This window comes from Eleutherodactylus coqui, chromosome 10, assembly GCF_035609145.1.
Source record: "Eleutherodactylus coqui strain aEleCoq1 chromosome 10, aEleCoq1.hap1, whole genome shotgun sequence".
Taxonomy (NCBI): Eukaryota; Metazoa; Chordata; class Amphibia; order Anura; family Eleutherodactylidae; genus Eleutherodactylus; species Eleutherodactylus coqui.
Window position 1 is genome coordinate 16426407 of NC_089846.1, and position 17007 is coordinate 16443413.

The following is a 17007-nucleotide window of genomic DNA, read 5'->3' on the forward strand; positions in this document are numbered from 1 at the left end:
AAACAAGGGACTTTTTTTATGTGGATTCCATGCCGAATCCGCGTCGGGAATCCTGCATATGTATTTTGCAAAATTCACGTACAGATCTGGGGCGAACAGAGCGACAAACTCACTGCAGTAATACACGGCTCAGCCACAGGTCTCCGCCACGGATTCTGCCGTGTGACCATACCCTTACCGTTCTGTCCCCAAGATCAGCAATGACCCCAATTACGGCCATATTGGTTGCAACACAGCTTTCCCATATAGAGAGAATTTAGAAAACGCCTTTTCACGGAATTTTGATGTGGAGCGATGATTTATTTGGGGTGCTTTCACATAGGGCAGAATATTCTGCACCCCGATCCTCGGGTGTAAATGTGGATTTTGATGCAGAATTCCGCCATTTTCATTTCCTCATCAAAATCCGCACATTAGGTTTTGGTCAAGATTCTTCAGCGTCCTGCGGAATATTCCGTCCCGTGTGAAAGGGGTAACAATATGGCAGAGAATTAAGGGCAGTGAGGCAGGAGTTCTAGCAGCATTCGGCAGCGGCGTGTTATATTTTGGTGCTATTGTTAGGTTGAGTTTTCCTGCCGCCGGCGCTCACAATCAGACAGCTTGACACCGGGAACGCTCGCTGTCATAATCATAGAGTAGTCACGTTTCTCAAACATCCAGCAGCCCCCGCCGAACACAAAATGTGTCAAACCCGCATTGTGTGTTCAGCTACCCAAATTTCTCTAAAAGTAACAGGCCCCCAACCCATCGTGATCCGGAGTGTGACCGCGTCCCTCCAGACCCTCCACTGAAGGCGGTGGTGGCGTATAAATATTTAGCATCTTTTCACTATACCTCTTCCAGCAGGTCGTCTACTATCGGTTGATTTTAGACTTATCTCAGACACAATGTTAGCAGATGTGCAACAAGCTCTAAGACGTGGGATTGCAGCCCGGTCCGATTCACTTGACATTTCGGGAAAAAGAAAGCAGCCATATTTTTCTAGATGGGCTTGAGTTCACTTTTATTGCTTGAACAGATAACCAAATCCCATGTCCCAGTCTTCAGGGATGTGGATGACTGATGTTGAGGAGTCTTGGGTAAGGCAACAGGTCATCTTTGAAGGAGTCTGGTTGGTGAAGGTTGGACTACTGGGCGATACCAATACTATAATGAAGAGGTACGGCCATCATTAATGGCCCCATTTTAGGCCCCCCTAGGGGTCTAGCAATCAAATCTTCATGCCAGACATTGGAGGTATGCTGAACCATTGGCCATCACTATGCCTACCATACATCCCCTTGGATATCATCATGTTAGCCACTGAAGGGAAGACAATAGAGGACTTAGCAATTATCCAGTTATTTCAGGCATTATGGATCCAGCGTTATGGGTAAAGTACAATGCTATCAGTCCTTTCTACAAAGATGGCACCGTGATGGGTAAATCAACACACTGGCCGATGCATAGAGGACGTGGATACAAGTTCTCCAGGCAATGACCCGTACTGGCACCTCAGCAGCTCTTATGAATAGGAGGGGTTAATAAGTGTCTCGTGTTAACTTGAACAGTTCAGTATATCCCCTTGACCCGATTATTGTTGGGGTCAAAAGGGGACTTGAGGTGGGCTTCCGCAGGGTACGTCACCCCCATCCGCTCCAGGTTGTACTCTCCACTGCGAACAAAATCCGTGGTGACCTGCGGGCAGAAGATACAGTTCAGGTGTCTCCATCTATCAAGTCCACAAGTTAATTTTAGGCAAATCCAAATAAAAGGGTTGTACCAAGATTATAGAATAGGGGATAATGTGTCCCCCATCCTCCTCACTGCGGGATTACTGTACCGCACACTGAGGAGGAGACTGGATGGAGCACTTGTTGTGCAAGGCAATGATGCTCAACTCACTCCATTCACTTCCAATGGGACTGCGGAGATAGCAGAGTGGGAAGTGCCTGGGTATTTCCATCAGCCCCATTGAAATGAATGGAGCGCGAACTATGCATGCTCAGCCAGAACTCCATTCATTCGGATATCATTGCAGGGGAAGAAGCGACCCCCACAGTGAAAGCAGAGGGGGACACAAAAGCCCCATTCTTCAGATCAGCAAGGGCCTAAGCTATAGATACGGGATAACTTGTAATTTTGGTACAACCCCTTTCAGGGTATGTTCACATGTGGCAGAAATACCCGCACCAAAACCACAGCGTCAGCATTTTAATCCCAGAAAACCCCTTAGGGGTATGTTTACATGTGGACATAATGCAGAAAATCTGCCCCAAAAACCCGTCAAAAGCCAAAAAGCCAACGGTCTGGATTATGATGCTGTTTTTAATGCAGGTTTTGGTGCAGATTTTCTGCACCATTTCCACTATGTGTGAACATACACCTAAAGGGGTTCTGTCATTAAAAAGAAAAAAATTATACTTACCTCTTCATCAGTCTACTTACCAGATCTTCACCTCACCCATCTTCTCCTGTCTCCTGCAGTCCAGGGGGGGGTCACCTCACCTTAATCTTGCTGATTCTTCTGCTTCCTGTGAGGTTGCGTACATTGCCGGCAGTCTCCTTCCTGATAGCCAATGTACATTACGTCACAGTTCACAGCCTAGGAGGGGGGGAAGGGGAGTGCCGAGCTACTGCTGAAACTGCTCATGTGAGCTGTCTTGGCAATAGATCGGCATTCCTTCCTAGCCAGTGATTGCTACGTCATAGGGATGTGACCTTTACTGACCCAGCCGGAAGATAATGTGAGGAAAGCAGGCTTCATAACAAGCCAGCAGCTGGAGGTGATGTGACCCGGGGGATGCAGAAGCTCAGGGATGAGAAGATGCCTTAAGAAGACTGCCTATGGAGTAATAGGGGAGTATAGATTTTTTTTAATGACAAAACCCCTTTAAGGGGTTTTCTGGGACTAAAATATTTATTATGCATCCTCATGGTACAGTAGAGATGCCCACTTAGTGTCCAACTCACAGTAATGATGTCCACTTAGTGCCCTAAGTGAAGACCCACTTTATAGATTCACCATTAGTGCCCCTAGCAATGCCTTACACATTATAGATTCACCCTTAGTGCCTCTAGTGATGCTCCATAAGTATTTCACATACAGATGTCTTAGTGCCCTCCAGCAATAAAGACTGCCCCTTAGTGCCACCCACCATACTGTATTCAAATCGTACCACTATACATAAAGTAATCTGATAACACTGCTATAAATATACAACTGCTATGCTAGTAATTTTAGGATTTGCGTCGGGCACAAACGTTGTGTGCCAGGTTATCTATGATACTCCCTTCTGTTGGGATGATTTATACCCCCAAGTCATTCACCCCCATGGCTAGATCCCGTTACAATTTTCCAATTTCCCTGGTACATGGCATGTAATGGTGCCCAGACATGGGCTCTGCTCTGCATAGAGTCGTTTCTGTCTCAGTGCGACCTAATCGGATGTGACAGCTTCACATTACGTCTCCTACTCCTTAAAAGGGTTTTTTCTGCTAGATTTAAGGAAAGCGACATTTGCAGAATGTGCGCTTACCTCCACTTTATATGTAGATTAATATCCTGGTACTCCGGCCGCTCCTGAGCCCCTCGCCCCCAGGTCCTGATTACCTGCCCGATGGTTTACAAGACTGAACAACCAGTGAACCAACATCAAGTTCTAATGTTCTCCAGAGGGCCGTGCCAGCTGGATGCGGGTTGTAAAATAGCTCGTTAGTTAATGAACGGGACATAAAACAGCTGGTATGGAATGAGAAGTGTCTTTACATGGTGCCGGAGTCATTTTACCTATAAGTGGTAGCGAGTATTGCGTGTGATGGGGCTTAAGAGCATCAGAAAGTTGAATCATATAGTCCGTGTTCCTTCCTTAATGAGTTTCTATGGGTAACCGGGTGAAGCCTTCATCTATGGAAAGGGGGAAAAATTTAGCTTTCATGGCCAGTAGGGGGATCAATACGGCAAATTAATTTAGATGATGAACTACGCCATTTTGTTAATGGTGGTCAGGTCTTTTCAAGACCATGGTCAACAGATTATGATCGTTAAACCCTTAATTATGATAGACAAGGATCGGGGAAAGTCAGAGAGTGGCGAGAAGAAGGCAAGTAAAAGTATACTGGAAGTGGCCAAGCTTAGGAGGTCAGAGATCTTCCACAAGAGGTTCAAGCAGTAAGGACTGGTGCCTATGGACCACCACAAGAAATTACGACTCTCTATACAAGTGTAAGACTCGATCATTGAGTTTTACTGTAAGCTGTAAAGCGAGATGCTTTTTTTTAAAATCTACTAATCCATAGCAAAGCCTATTGTTCTGACATCTAGTGGCCAATATGAAAACTGCAATATCTCCTCATTTATATTTTTACATGAACACGACTCCCTAAGAATAAACATCGTTCAATTATTTCACATTTCTTGCAGGGAAACAATTTACTTCAAATGCTTTCTAATGATAGTGTCCATTTTTTTTCCTGGGAGCCGAATATTTCCCTAATGATGCGTTAGTCAGCGCTTAACCTTGTATAGCACACAGTTTAATAAACACCTGCAAAGTGTTACAGGAGGTGATAGGAAAATTACTCAATTAGAGCTTATTTTTACTGCAGTGGTAAAGACGCGGTCCTGGGGACTGACAAGCGATATTCTCATACTTCCGTCTCCCAGATCAGCCTCTCCAAGTCTCTCTTCTAGTGCTGCTCTCTATACCTGCCCCCCTACAGCGGGCCAAAAATAGAGGATTTGAAGAGTATACGGTGCATAATGTTCAGTTTTCGACAAAAATAGACTGCAGCTGACGTCACTTATAGAGAAGAACACGGAGTAATCTGCACTCATAAGCACTACTGAGGGATTCATGGCGCTTTACAAGACTGTCCTAATAGGCTCAGCTCTTTAAAGGGGCTGTTCCATGAAATGACGTTATCCCTTGTCCACAGAATAGGGTGGGGGTCTGACTGTTGGGACACCAATAGTCTCAATAACGGGTGTCCAGAAGGTCCCCAAGCGAGGCGCTCAAGCACTTCGCTAACTCTGGCAGCCCGAATGAAATTAATAGGGTGGTGGTATGTATGTATGATCATATTTAGGGTCTCCAAATGAATGGAGTGATGATTACGCATACGCATCACTGCTCTATTCTTTTTAGAGAGACTGCTAGAGATGGCCGAGTGCTTGAAAGCCTTGATCAGACTATTATCGACATCAGTAGGGTCTGTGCGGTTGGACTTGCACCGAACCTTTGAGACCCTCAATCTCATAATAGGACTCCAACCAATCAGATAGTTCTAACTTCATTTTGTGTGTCAACCCCTTTAAAGTATCTCCTATTCCTAACATTACCCCACTAGTACTTGTAACAAGATAAAGTAGTGTAGGTGTACTTTATTTGAACCTTCCGGGCCACACTATGAGATTGCTTAAATAGCAAATCCATAACATTATCTCCTCTTGGCACAGGAGTCCATAATGCAAGGATTAAATTGGGCCTCCAATGATGGTGCTGGGATTTGGCAGCCAGGATAGAAGCGCCCAGACTTTGCTTCCCCTACACTCTTTGCATTTCTCTTTGCCAATGTCCCATTACCTTCCTTGCCAATGATGCATTTGCCCTGGTTAAGGGGATGGAACCAACCTTGTTTGTTTCCCTTCTTTCCTATGGGCGCCATAGCAGCCCCATGGTTTACCTTGTTTGGTACCTACAGTCTAGCGTCTGCACACATAATACCACACTCACACCATTGCATCCGTTGGTTTATCTTCTTTTGGAGATGAACTCTGGTGGGTGGACATGCTGGTACTCACCGGAGCGCCGTCGGGATTTCTGATGTATCCATACGCAATGGTTTTATTAATTGCAAATCCAAAATCAGCCCTCCGGATGTGACCGACAGCTACTCCATTCCTCCAAATGGCTTCCAGTCCAAATAAAGGGACCTTCCTGGATAATTCAAGAATACCCAGAGAAAAAGAGAAAATTGGAATGAATTTAAAGGGATTCTCCAGGATTAGAAAAACATGGCTGTTTTCTTTTGGAAACAGCGTCACAGCTGCCACAGGTTGACTGTGGTATTGCAGCTCAGTCCTATTCACTTCAAATGTACCCGAGCTGCAATACCAGATACATCCTATGAACAGGTATGGCGCTGTTTCTGAAAGAAAGCAGCCAATGCAAGCCCAACAAAAAGTGATTTTTTTTTCCAGTCTTCTGTCCTGGGTCTGCTATATACGTGTGACACACACCGCACACGGCTCTGCTACATGCGTGTCACACACACACCACACATGGCTCTGCTACATGTCCATCACACACACCACACACGGCTCTGCTATATACCCGTCACACGGCTCTGCTCTATACCCGTCACACGGCTCTGCTACATGCGTGTCACACACACATGGCTCTACTTTATGCCCGTCACATACACCCCACACGGCTCTGCTACATGCCCGTCACACACCCCACACACAGCTCTGCTAGATGCGTGTCACACACATACCGTACACAGCTCTGTTACATGCGCGTGTCACACACACCGCACATGGCTCTGCTACATATGCGTGTCACACACGGCTCTGCTAAATGCATGTCACATACACAACACACACAGCTCTGCTACATGCGTATCACATACACAACACACACTGCTCTGCTACATGCGCGTCACACACATACCATACACACCTCTGCTACATGTGCATGTCACACACACTGCACTTGGCTCTGCTACATGTGCGTGTCACACACAGAGCTCTGCTACATGCGTGTCACACACACACCACACACGGCTCTGCTACATGCACGTGTCACACACACCATAGACAGCTCTTCTACATGCATGTCACACACACCATACACAGCTCTGCAACATGCGCATGTCACACACACCCCACACACGGCTCTGCTACATGCATGTCACACATAACACACAACTCTGCTACATGAGCATCACACACACCACACACTGCTCTGCTACATAAGCTTCACACACAATACACTGCTCTGCTACATGAGCGTCACACACACGACACACGGTTCTACTACTTACCCTGCCACACACGGCTCTGCTACATGCGTGTGTCACCCCCCAACGGTTCTGCTACATGTGCATGTCATGTCACACACACCGCACACACAGCTCTGCTACATGGGTGTCACCCCCCCCCCACACACACACACACACACACACACACACACACACACACACAGAGCTCTGCTACATGCGTTCCACAGACAACACACAGCTCTGCTACATGCGTGTCACACACCACACACAGCTCTGCTACGTGCACGTCACACACCCTACACACAGCTCCGTTACATGCGTTTCACACACACCGAACACAGCTTTGCTACATGCGCGTCACACACAGCTCACACGGCTGTGCTACATGTGTGTGCCACATACACCACACACAGCTCTGCTACATGCACTACACACACACCACACACGGTTCTGCTACATGTGTGTCACACACACTACACATGGCTCTGCTACATGCGCGTGTCAGACAGCACACACAGCTTTGCTACATGCGCGTGTCACACACAGCACACAGCTTTGCTACATGCACGTGTCACACACAGCACACACATTTCTGCTACATGGGCGTCACACACAACACAGCTACATGCACGTGTCACACACACAGCTTTGCTACATGCACGTCACACACCACACACACAGCTCTGCTACATGAACATGTCACACACAGCACACATACTGTGGGGGTTCCAACGTTATCTCTCTAGTGGTCAGCTTTGGGAATTTGCAACATAAACTTCTGCAGCAGATCTCTCTTGGTAGTCCTTCCTGACACAGGGTTAGTGCAGGCTGCAGTATACAGCCCGCTCAGTCACTCTGCTGCCTCTCCACTCAGGCAGTCACACCAAAATCCTTAGCTGCACTCCACACAGGAAGTCTTGCCCTCACAGTACCATCTTCCTCACAATAGACTGTGGGCACTCGCGCCAGCTCTAGGGGTGGAGTCTCATTGTGGCGCCAAAACATTTGCTCATGCGAATATTCTTCTGTACGAGCGCAAAAAGTTTTGAAAATGCCTTCACATTTGCGTGGCTCCCCCTTACACTATCACACTGCTCCTGACTTCTTATAATGATATTACATTTATATCATCCTTCAGACTCTCTAACCTGTCTATTTCAATACTCACTCATTAATAGTAAAGCCCACCAGGCGCTTCTGCACCCCCTCAGCCTTCTGCTTCTCCAGTGCTCCTCGTCCTAGGAATGGGATGCTGGATTTAAGTTTGCAGGTAAAGCCCAGGCCAGCCTCCAGGGGGGTATCATCCGGGCGCAGGTCTGCATGCCAGTGCCTGTATCCTAGAAAGGAATGGAGGGTAAAGGCATGCGCATTGCTGCGTTAAACGACAGCTGACTATTCTTGCACAACACATATAATCCTATAGACATTACAACTATAGTTCATGTCCCTTAATCCTGTGCAACTTGTCCTTTGGACTCCTTTGGACCATTATTTGGACAGTTATGACACCAGAGGAGTCGTCAAGGAAAGCTGTATGTGCATCAACTCCATGGAGAAACATATTACATGGCGCTATGTGTCCACTCAGCACTCGGACCCTCCTTTGAGTTCTATATAACAGTGGAAAGTCCAGATGGGGCAACCCTTTAAACATTATTGTCCTTTCACCACATAAGTTAATTTTCGTCTGGGTGACCTGATATAGACTGGTTTCAAAGAAAGTGTTGCCTAACTACCCCTCTGAAAGACTGTGGTTGCTGCAACCAAATTGTCAGATATACCACTCAAACTTATATTGGCATTGAGCTGAAAGCAGAGAATGGGAGCGGCCATGCTAATGCCATCATCTTAAATATAGGATATGCTTGGACTCCAACAAAGTGGAAGAAAAAACAGGAGAGAAGACAAGGGCACAGATCTAACCATAGTAGTAAGAAATAATAGAAGTAGTAAGAAGCAGTACAACACAAGGTATTCTGCTGATTTAACTGTTTTCCGGTGCCACCAGCTTCTAGCCATGATGGAAATGCACATGTCGCCCAGAGCATCTCAAACTAATTCCAGGATGTATTATAATACCGCTAGGTACACTGGAAGCCCTTAACACCAGGAAATATGTCCAAAAATATTTAATTAACAGGGATATACAGTGCATAAAGTGCAACATGTTTCAACTGTTTCTGGGGTCTTCATCAGGTACACATCACTCCATGGACTCCATCAAGGTTTATATAAAGCTGGTTGAGTTGATGCAGTGATCTGTACCTGATGAAGACCCCAGATAAGGTTGAAACACGTACTGTGTACCACTATATGGTTAGAGATTAGAGATGAGCGAGCATACTCGCTAAGGCAAACTACTCGAGCGAGTAGTGCCTTATTCGAGTACCTGCCCGCTCGTCTCCAAAGATTCGGCTGCCGGCGCGGGGGAGCGGTGAGTTGCGGGAGTGAGCGGGGGGGAGCGAGTGAGAGAGAGATCTCCTCTCCGTTCCTCCCCGCCCCCCGCCGCTCCCCGCCCCCAGGCGGCAGCCGAATCTTTAGAGACGAGCGGGCAGGTACTTGCATAAGGCACTACTCGCTCGAGTAGTTTGCCTTAGCGAGTATGCTCGCTCATCTCTATTAGAGATGTTTCTTGGTAACAAGAGCTTCAAAACGTTCCAAAGGTGATGTTTTTTTATGCGGTATAACAATCTGCAATGGGTTTCAGGTATTCTGGACAACATGTCCCAAAATATTTATTGAATGATATAGCGGTATGCAGTGCATAAAGTACAACGTGTTCCAACCATCTCTAGGGTCTTCATCAGGTACAGATCACTCTATCAAGGCTTATATAAAGCTGGTGGAGTTGATGAAGTTATTTGTACCTGATGTAGACCCCAGAGGGGGTTGAAATGTGATGCACTGTATACTGCTATATGGTTCAATAAATATATTTGGACATATTTCCTGGTGTCGGACGTTTCCAGCGTACAGTTTCACCCAGCAGTGCCATTGGTGATATTTTTTCTTCTATAATACATCCTGCAATGGGTTTGAGGTGTTCTGGATAACATGTCCCAAAGCATCTATTCAATCATATAGCTGCATACAGTGCATACAGTACGATGTGTTTCAACTGTTTCTAGGGTCTTCATCAAGTAAGATCACTCCATCGAGATTTATATAAAGCTGGTTGAGTTGATGAAGTGATCTTACCTGATGAAGACCCAAGAGGCAGTTGAAACGTGCTGAACTGTATGCACTGTATACTGCTACATGGTTGACTAAATATTTTCGGATAGGTTTCCTGGTGTCGGAAGATTCCAATGTAGGGTTACACCTAGTAGCCCCATTGATGATGTTTTTTCTACTATAATATACCCTCTTAAATATGCCAAACAATTCAATTGCTATTCCAAAATGCTCTATGGCGGTGGTGGTGGGGGTAGCTGGTACGGCATGTGCCCTGGAAACTACTCTGCCTTGGCCAGGGTATTTAGAGCCAGTGTTAGAGCTTTGCCATAGGTGAAGGAAAGTCTTACTACACCCCTTCTCTATTGACAGGTATACTTTCAGCTATACATATTGATTATAAATCAACATGGCAGTTTCAGCATTTCGCCTTACTTTAGGCCCATTTACACACACAGAGGATCGCTCAGAATTCGTCAGAAAATAACCGTTGTGAGCGATCATTTTGCATTAGGTACTAATGCGTTTATCAGCCTATTAGTATCTAACTAGCTTCATTTGCATGTATTTAGAGAACAGTGAGTGGTCTGTTCTCTAAATACATCGCTATTGTTCTTCAGCCGGATAGCAGCTGAAAAAATCTTATCAGCGCTGCCCGCGGAGAACTCAGCGTGTGGTCTGTCTCATCAGGGACTATGGATTTCATGTCGACCTGAACTCAGTGATAGATGACAAGTGCACGATGGGCACACATTTACACACAACGATAATCGCTCAAAAGATGGCTTTTGAGCGAATTTTGAGCGCTCATCATTGTGTGTAAATGTAACATTAGGCAGCATCACCCTGGATGTTGGGATAATTAATAACATTATGAATGTTAAAGGCCAATTGTCCATTATCTTCTATTAAATCCCATTGTTTTACAACCCCAATTCCAAGTGGGACGCTGTGTAACAAGTAAATAAATGTGAAAAAAAAAAAAGAATGCAATCATTTGGAAATCTGATATAACCATATATTATTCACAATAGAACATATTAGAATGGGGGAGGGGAGACATTTGTCCATTTCATAAAAAAAAAATAACTCATTTACAAATTGATGGCAGCAACACATCTCACTAAAAAGAGGAAGGGATGCTACACAACGGCAGTCAGTCTGTAAACATCTGGGAAGTGAGGAGACCGATTGATGGACTGGAGTTTTGGGAGAGGATTGTTGTCCCTTCTTGTCTGATGGAGGACTCTCGCTGCTCCACAGTCCTCGGTCATCTTCGCCAGATTTTATGTCTCGTAATGTGTCAAATGCTTTCTATTGGTGGACGGCCCGGACTGCCGGCGGCCGGTTCACCCCGGGCTCTTCTTCTGTGAAGCCATGCTGTTGTGATGGATGCAGTATGCGGTTTAGCATTGTCTTGCTGTAATATAAAAGGTCTTCCCTGTAAGAGACGTTGTCTGGATGGAAGCGTATGCTGTTCTAAACCCTCTATATACTGCGCTGCTTACGTGGACCCAAGGCGTTATGGCCAGCCATACATTACAGACTCACGCCTGTTTCTAATGCAGTGTGGCCTGAGGGCCTGTAGACCTCGAGCATCCAGTATTGTCCCTTGTGAACATGAATTTTTCCAGATTCTCTGAATGTTTTGCTGATATTATGTACTGCAGATGGTGCGATATTCAAAGCTTTCACAATTTTACACTGAGGAACATTTTTTTTAAATTGTTCCACAATTTTTCGACACGGTTTGGTGACCTCTGAACATCTTTGCTCCTGAAAGACTCTGCCTCTCTAACATCCTGTTGTTATACACAGTCATGTGACTTAGAAATGAGCTTGATGGAGAATAGAAGAAAAGCTCTGATGCTATCAAGAGTGTACGTAAATTTGAGAGAAGAGTCAAGGAATTGACCTAACAGTCTGAAGAGGGACAAGAAGAATGTGTTCAGGCTTCAGGACTTAGTTGACAAGTTACAACTCAAAGTTTACTCAAGTCAAAGCTTGAAGAACAAGCCAATGTCTATCTGTCCAGATTCAGGAAGACTCAACATGAGTTGGACGAGGCCGAGGAACGTGTTGACATTGCAGAAGCTCCGGTCAACAAACTAAGAGCCAAGAGCCGTGACATTGGCAAGAAAGCAGAAGAGTAAATAAGACACTGTTGGGTTTACAGAAGACGTTCATATAATATGGGCTCTGCTGTAAGGCTCTTATGTATTTAAATCTGTATGTTTAACTCTAGGCGCAAATAAAATTGTAAAAGAAATAAGAAAATTGACCTTCCAGCAGGTTTTCATTTATAGGACTTATTTTTTCAGCCTTCTGTTAACCCCGTCTTGACTTCTGTGAGATGTGTTGCTGCCATCAATTTCTTAATGAGTTCATTTAAAAAAAATGAAATACTAAAATATCTCCCCTCCCCCTTCTGATGTGTTCAATGTTCTATTGTGAATAAAATATGGTTATAGGAGATTTCGAAATCATTGCATTCTTTTTTTCTTTACATTTACCGTATATACTTGAGTATAAGCCGAGTCAATAAGTTTTACCACAAAAAATTGGTAAAACTTATTGACTCAAGTATAAGCCGAGCTAGACTTGAGTATATAGTAGGTAAAAAAAAAAGCAATACTCACCTATCAGCCGACGTCTGTGAACCCGGTGCGATGCTGTCCCCAGCGGTGCGGCAAGCGGCTGCAGTCTTCTCCCTGGATTGCTTTTGAAATCCCCGCCGTCAGCACTGTGATTGGATCGAGTGCCGGCCAATCACAGACGGCGCTCGATAAACCAATCCCAGCCATTCAGAATGACATCACTGAATGGCTGTGATTGGTTTACCGAGTGACGGCTGTGATTGGCCGGCGCTTGATCCAATCACAGTGCTGACGGCGGGGATTTCAAGAGCAAGTCAGGGAGAAGACAGTGGGGAGAAGACTGCAGCAGCTGGTGGCACCGCTGGGGACAGTATCGCGCCGGGGACACAGACGCCGGCTGATAGGTAAGTATTAAGGTTTTTTTTTTTTTTACGTCACTCGAGTATAAGCCGAGGGGGGCTTTTTCAGCACATTTTTTTGTGCTGAAAATCTTGGCTTATACTCGAGGATATACGGTATTTACCTTTTACTCAGCAGCCAAACACTTTTGGAATTGGGGTCGTATTTTGTATTTTGACAATAGCGAGCCCTCCGGTTCTTTATCCGCCGGTGGTAATGATCGCCGCAGTGTGGGGCTCCGGGATCCTCATTAAATCCACACATCTGTTAAATGACAGCAAGCTGTCTCCTGTGTGATCTCACATAAAAGTGTCACGGCTCTTTTTATTGCAGAGGATGAAGATTCCTTCGGCTTCTTATGTCATAGAAAGAAATAACCCTTAATCACGCGGGGACAATCGTTTCGAGATGCGGCGATTTATCTCCTTTTGCAAATGTCAATATATTTTCATTTCTAATGAGACCTCGGCATTCAGTTCACTTAGCGAAGGTCTGAGGGAATGAAACGTTACTTCTCTTCTTCCATTCTCGCCGCCTATTCTTCGCTAACATTCATACATGTTTTATGTGAACTTTAAAAACGCAGTCAGGGAGCGGCGGAGATAACATCATTCAATGTCTACAGCAGGATCCAGGTGAAGTGTTCCTTGCAGACAATGTGACACAGCGGAGTGGATTTATGGTGGATCCGCTGCCCTGATGCATTTTTAAAGGGTAACGTCACCCATAAGTGATGTTACCATAAAATAAGACATTAAATAGTAGATGCGGTAAAACAATAGCCATATCTTATTCAGATTCCTGGTCTCACGCTCCTCATGTGTTCGTATGGAGCTCAGATTTTATCATCTCTTTCACTGCTACTCTGTGTCGCCCCCTGCTGAGTAATGGACTTTGAGCAGCCAAGAGAAGAAGGGAATGGACATCCATTCTTCAAGTTACTGGACCCCAATGCAAAGTCTGTACAGGGCCCCATCTGTCGTGTGCCATTTATAATGCTGGTGTCACGCTATGTGGCAGAGGAGCATATATGATGAGACCCTTCCAGTACCAGCCTTAGTTTAGATTTCACCCTGTGTGGGATATCTTCTCCCCATCATAGAAAAAAGAAGCAGCAAGATGGCAGCATACCCACACCAGAGCAGCTCAGTAAATACAGTACCAGAACCAGGCTCATAACATAAATACAGCTCCAGAACCAAGCTCGTAACATAAATACAGTAGTAGAACTCAGCAGGGCCAAAGATAGGCTAACAGCTATGTCTTGGGACATCAGTGGAGAGGTGACAGAGCCAGGAGGATGAGGGTCCATGTAGCTCCACTAGACGATGCCACCCAGAAGAAGATAATTTGGCTGGGCAACCCTAAAAGGACCATCACCATCAACCTACAGCTGCCTCTTGTGCCCCTACTAGCTGGTGCCCAGCACACTGCGACTGCATGAGTTGTACATTGGCCATGCACCCTTTGGTTCCCTTTAGGCACCAGGGTCCATGTGCCACTGTTACCTCTGCGCCCCCTACAGCTACTCTAGTATAGTATGGACCTAACCCGTAGCAGAACTTTTAGATTTGTACAGAGTTGTTGTTGTTAACATTACAAGAGGGACAAACAGGGACATGAGTTATACTGGTGTAGTAGTCATTCTCATGTTAAAGAGATATTCCAATCTGAAGCATTCATCAATGCTAGATCAATAGAGTTTCAATCACTCGGACCCCCATCAATTGCCAGAACTGGGGGCCTTGGTCGTCTATTTCCCCCCAAGTAGTAAAACGGAGGCCCAGAGGAAGTTGAACAGCACTTTGCTTGGTTGCTTCCATCAGCTTCATGGACTTTGGATACATCCATTCAATCTCCTCTCAGTTGCAGTGTTGCAGATGGGCGGGAATGGCGGACCAGAGGCATCCGATCTCACAATCTAGGACTCGTCCCCCCAACAATCTTATATATTTATTACCTATCCACATGGCCAGCTTAAGCTACATGTGACCCATGCGGAATACTTCCAGCCACCAGCTTGTGGGGAGGGAGGGCACTAGGTAGATGTGGGCTGGGGGCAATCAACTCCCTTGGGTCAACCTGGCCAGATGATCTTCTTCCTGTGTGCCGCGGCATCTTGTGGAGCTCCAGAAATTATCCTTCTTCTGCACAGGTTGCTATCTAACCTAAAGCCGGCATAGCGGATATAGCTGATATATGCGTCAGCTGGAATAATCTGTTAAGTCCCTTTAAATCGTACCTCCACCTATCAGTAGCATTGGCTATATAATTTGACTGAGGGCGATATAAAAATATTGTTATGTAGTGCATGGAGACCATCAGCGAGTTGCTGATCACAGATCTTGTATTTGTATTATGTGTCTTTAAATAGGACTTTAAATGCATGATGGTTTCCAACTGACTGTGTGATGGATCCACAGATCTAACTTAATGCTCCTCAGCCCGATGCAAAATCTGTACCCGCTTCCCCACCTATTATATTACTGACCTCTTATGGGGCAAAGGGGCATGTAAGCCCGTAAGGCACTTGGACCTAAGTGCAACTGTTACCACTGCACCCCTAATGCCTTCTGCCATCCCCATAACATGAATACATGAAAATATTACCAAGAGTGGTACTCGGGCTCTAGTATCTGTCCAGCTAGAACACCTCAGCTCTTTACCGAACCCTTCTGCTTACGATGAGTCTTTTACCTTTTTCAATGCTGAGGGAGTCAATGGCTCTGTACCCAGCATTGCCAATCCCGTGCTTGGCTCCAGCTTCCATGACCGCTTGGTATACGGGCGCACAGGACTTCCTGGGCATATGCAGCTCCCAGCCCATCTCTCCTACAAATGACAACCGGATGGCACGTACCTGGATGGGCACAGGAAAGAGTTAATAAGAAGCACGGCTACATTGGGTTCTACCTTCCAAGTCGATTTCATGAGAGCGGAGTTCTCTGCTTCATTAGGATTGGTTTTACCAAAGGGGCAGCCTGGAGCTAAAGTGCTTTAACGCAGCTAATGCAGAAGCTAATGCAGACCTGGACTTAACCCGTCACATACCCCTATATAGAGCATGTCCGCACATCAGACTCATCACTACTTGTCTGATTTACGGGTGGCACACTGTTATTCTTAAACAATGAACATTATGGCAGGAAAACGTGTCCCCCGCAATCACCTCCCATCCAAAAAACAGCAGCAAAATGGCGAATGCTGGTGGTGCCTATTGAAATGTGCTACCGGCCCTTTAACATGACCACTAAGAGTATGCATATGCAATGGGTTAACAGCTGGCTGCGGCTTTCATTGGTTTGCAACTTGCCGGTTGTCTTCGGTCTCCGAGGCGCGTGTCAACCAGCAAACACAGAAACAGCAGAGCGGAATACATTGCCGGAAGATATTGTCTTGCTGTCAGTGAATGAGAACATTCTTCTTTGCATTCAAAGACTAAAAAGTTGCTTTGATCGGGTTTTAAAGTGCCAAACATGTCAGGGCTCATTCACACGGGCGTGCTTTTGTTCCGTATTATATGTGTATTTTTTATGTGCAGATGGGCTCATGTCCATGGGCGTCTGTTCATAGTGTATTACGTGGTGAATGAGTCAATGAAAGTCAATGGACCCTCACTGATGCATGCACAAGGTGACACTGCGTGTAGCTACACGCACGAGGAATAGATCGCAGGGCGAGCGCTATAATTTGTATAGACAGCGTATACAACGCTATCTATACGCAATACAAAGCGCAGGAGTGACGATTTCATATGCAACCCTTCTATAAAACAGATGGGGGAGTTAAAAAAAAGTCGCACGGCGCATGACCGTGCAATACGCAGGCATGCGCAATACACTCGCAGCCATAT

General features: G+C 45.7%; 1 protein-coding gene across 4 annotated transcripts in view; it reads right to left on the reverse strand.

The window, feature by feature from the left end:
* Positions 1 to 986: 986 nt before the first annotated feature.
* SARDH (sarcosine dehydrogenase) overlaps positions 987 to 17007 on the reverse strand; it is a 71564-nt gene continuing 55543 nt past the window's right edge. For all 4 annotated transcript variants that reach the window (XM_066580387.1, XM_066580383.1, XM_066580384.1 and 1 more), the window contains exons 18-21: positions 15852 to 16014; positions 8153 to 8321; positions 5783 to 5918; positions 987 to 1677 (exon numbers count right to left, since the gene is read on the reverse strand). In XM_066580387.1, the coding sequence (XP_066436484.1) occupies positions 1552 to 1677; positions 5783 to 5918; positions 8153 to 8321; positions 15852 to 16014 (594 nt within the window). In that variant the 3' untranslated portion in view covers positions 987 to 1551. The remainder of the gene's footprint in view (positions 1678 to 5782; positions 5919 to 8152; positions 8322 to 15851; positions 16015 to 17007) is intronic.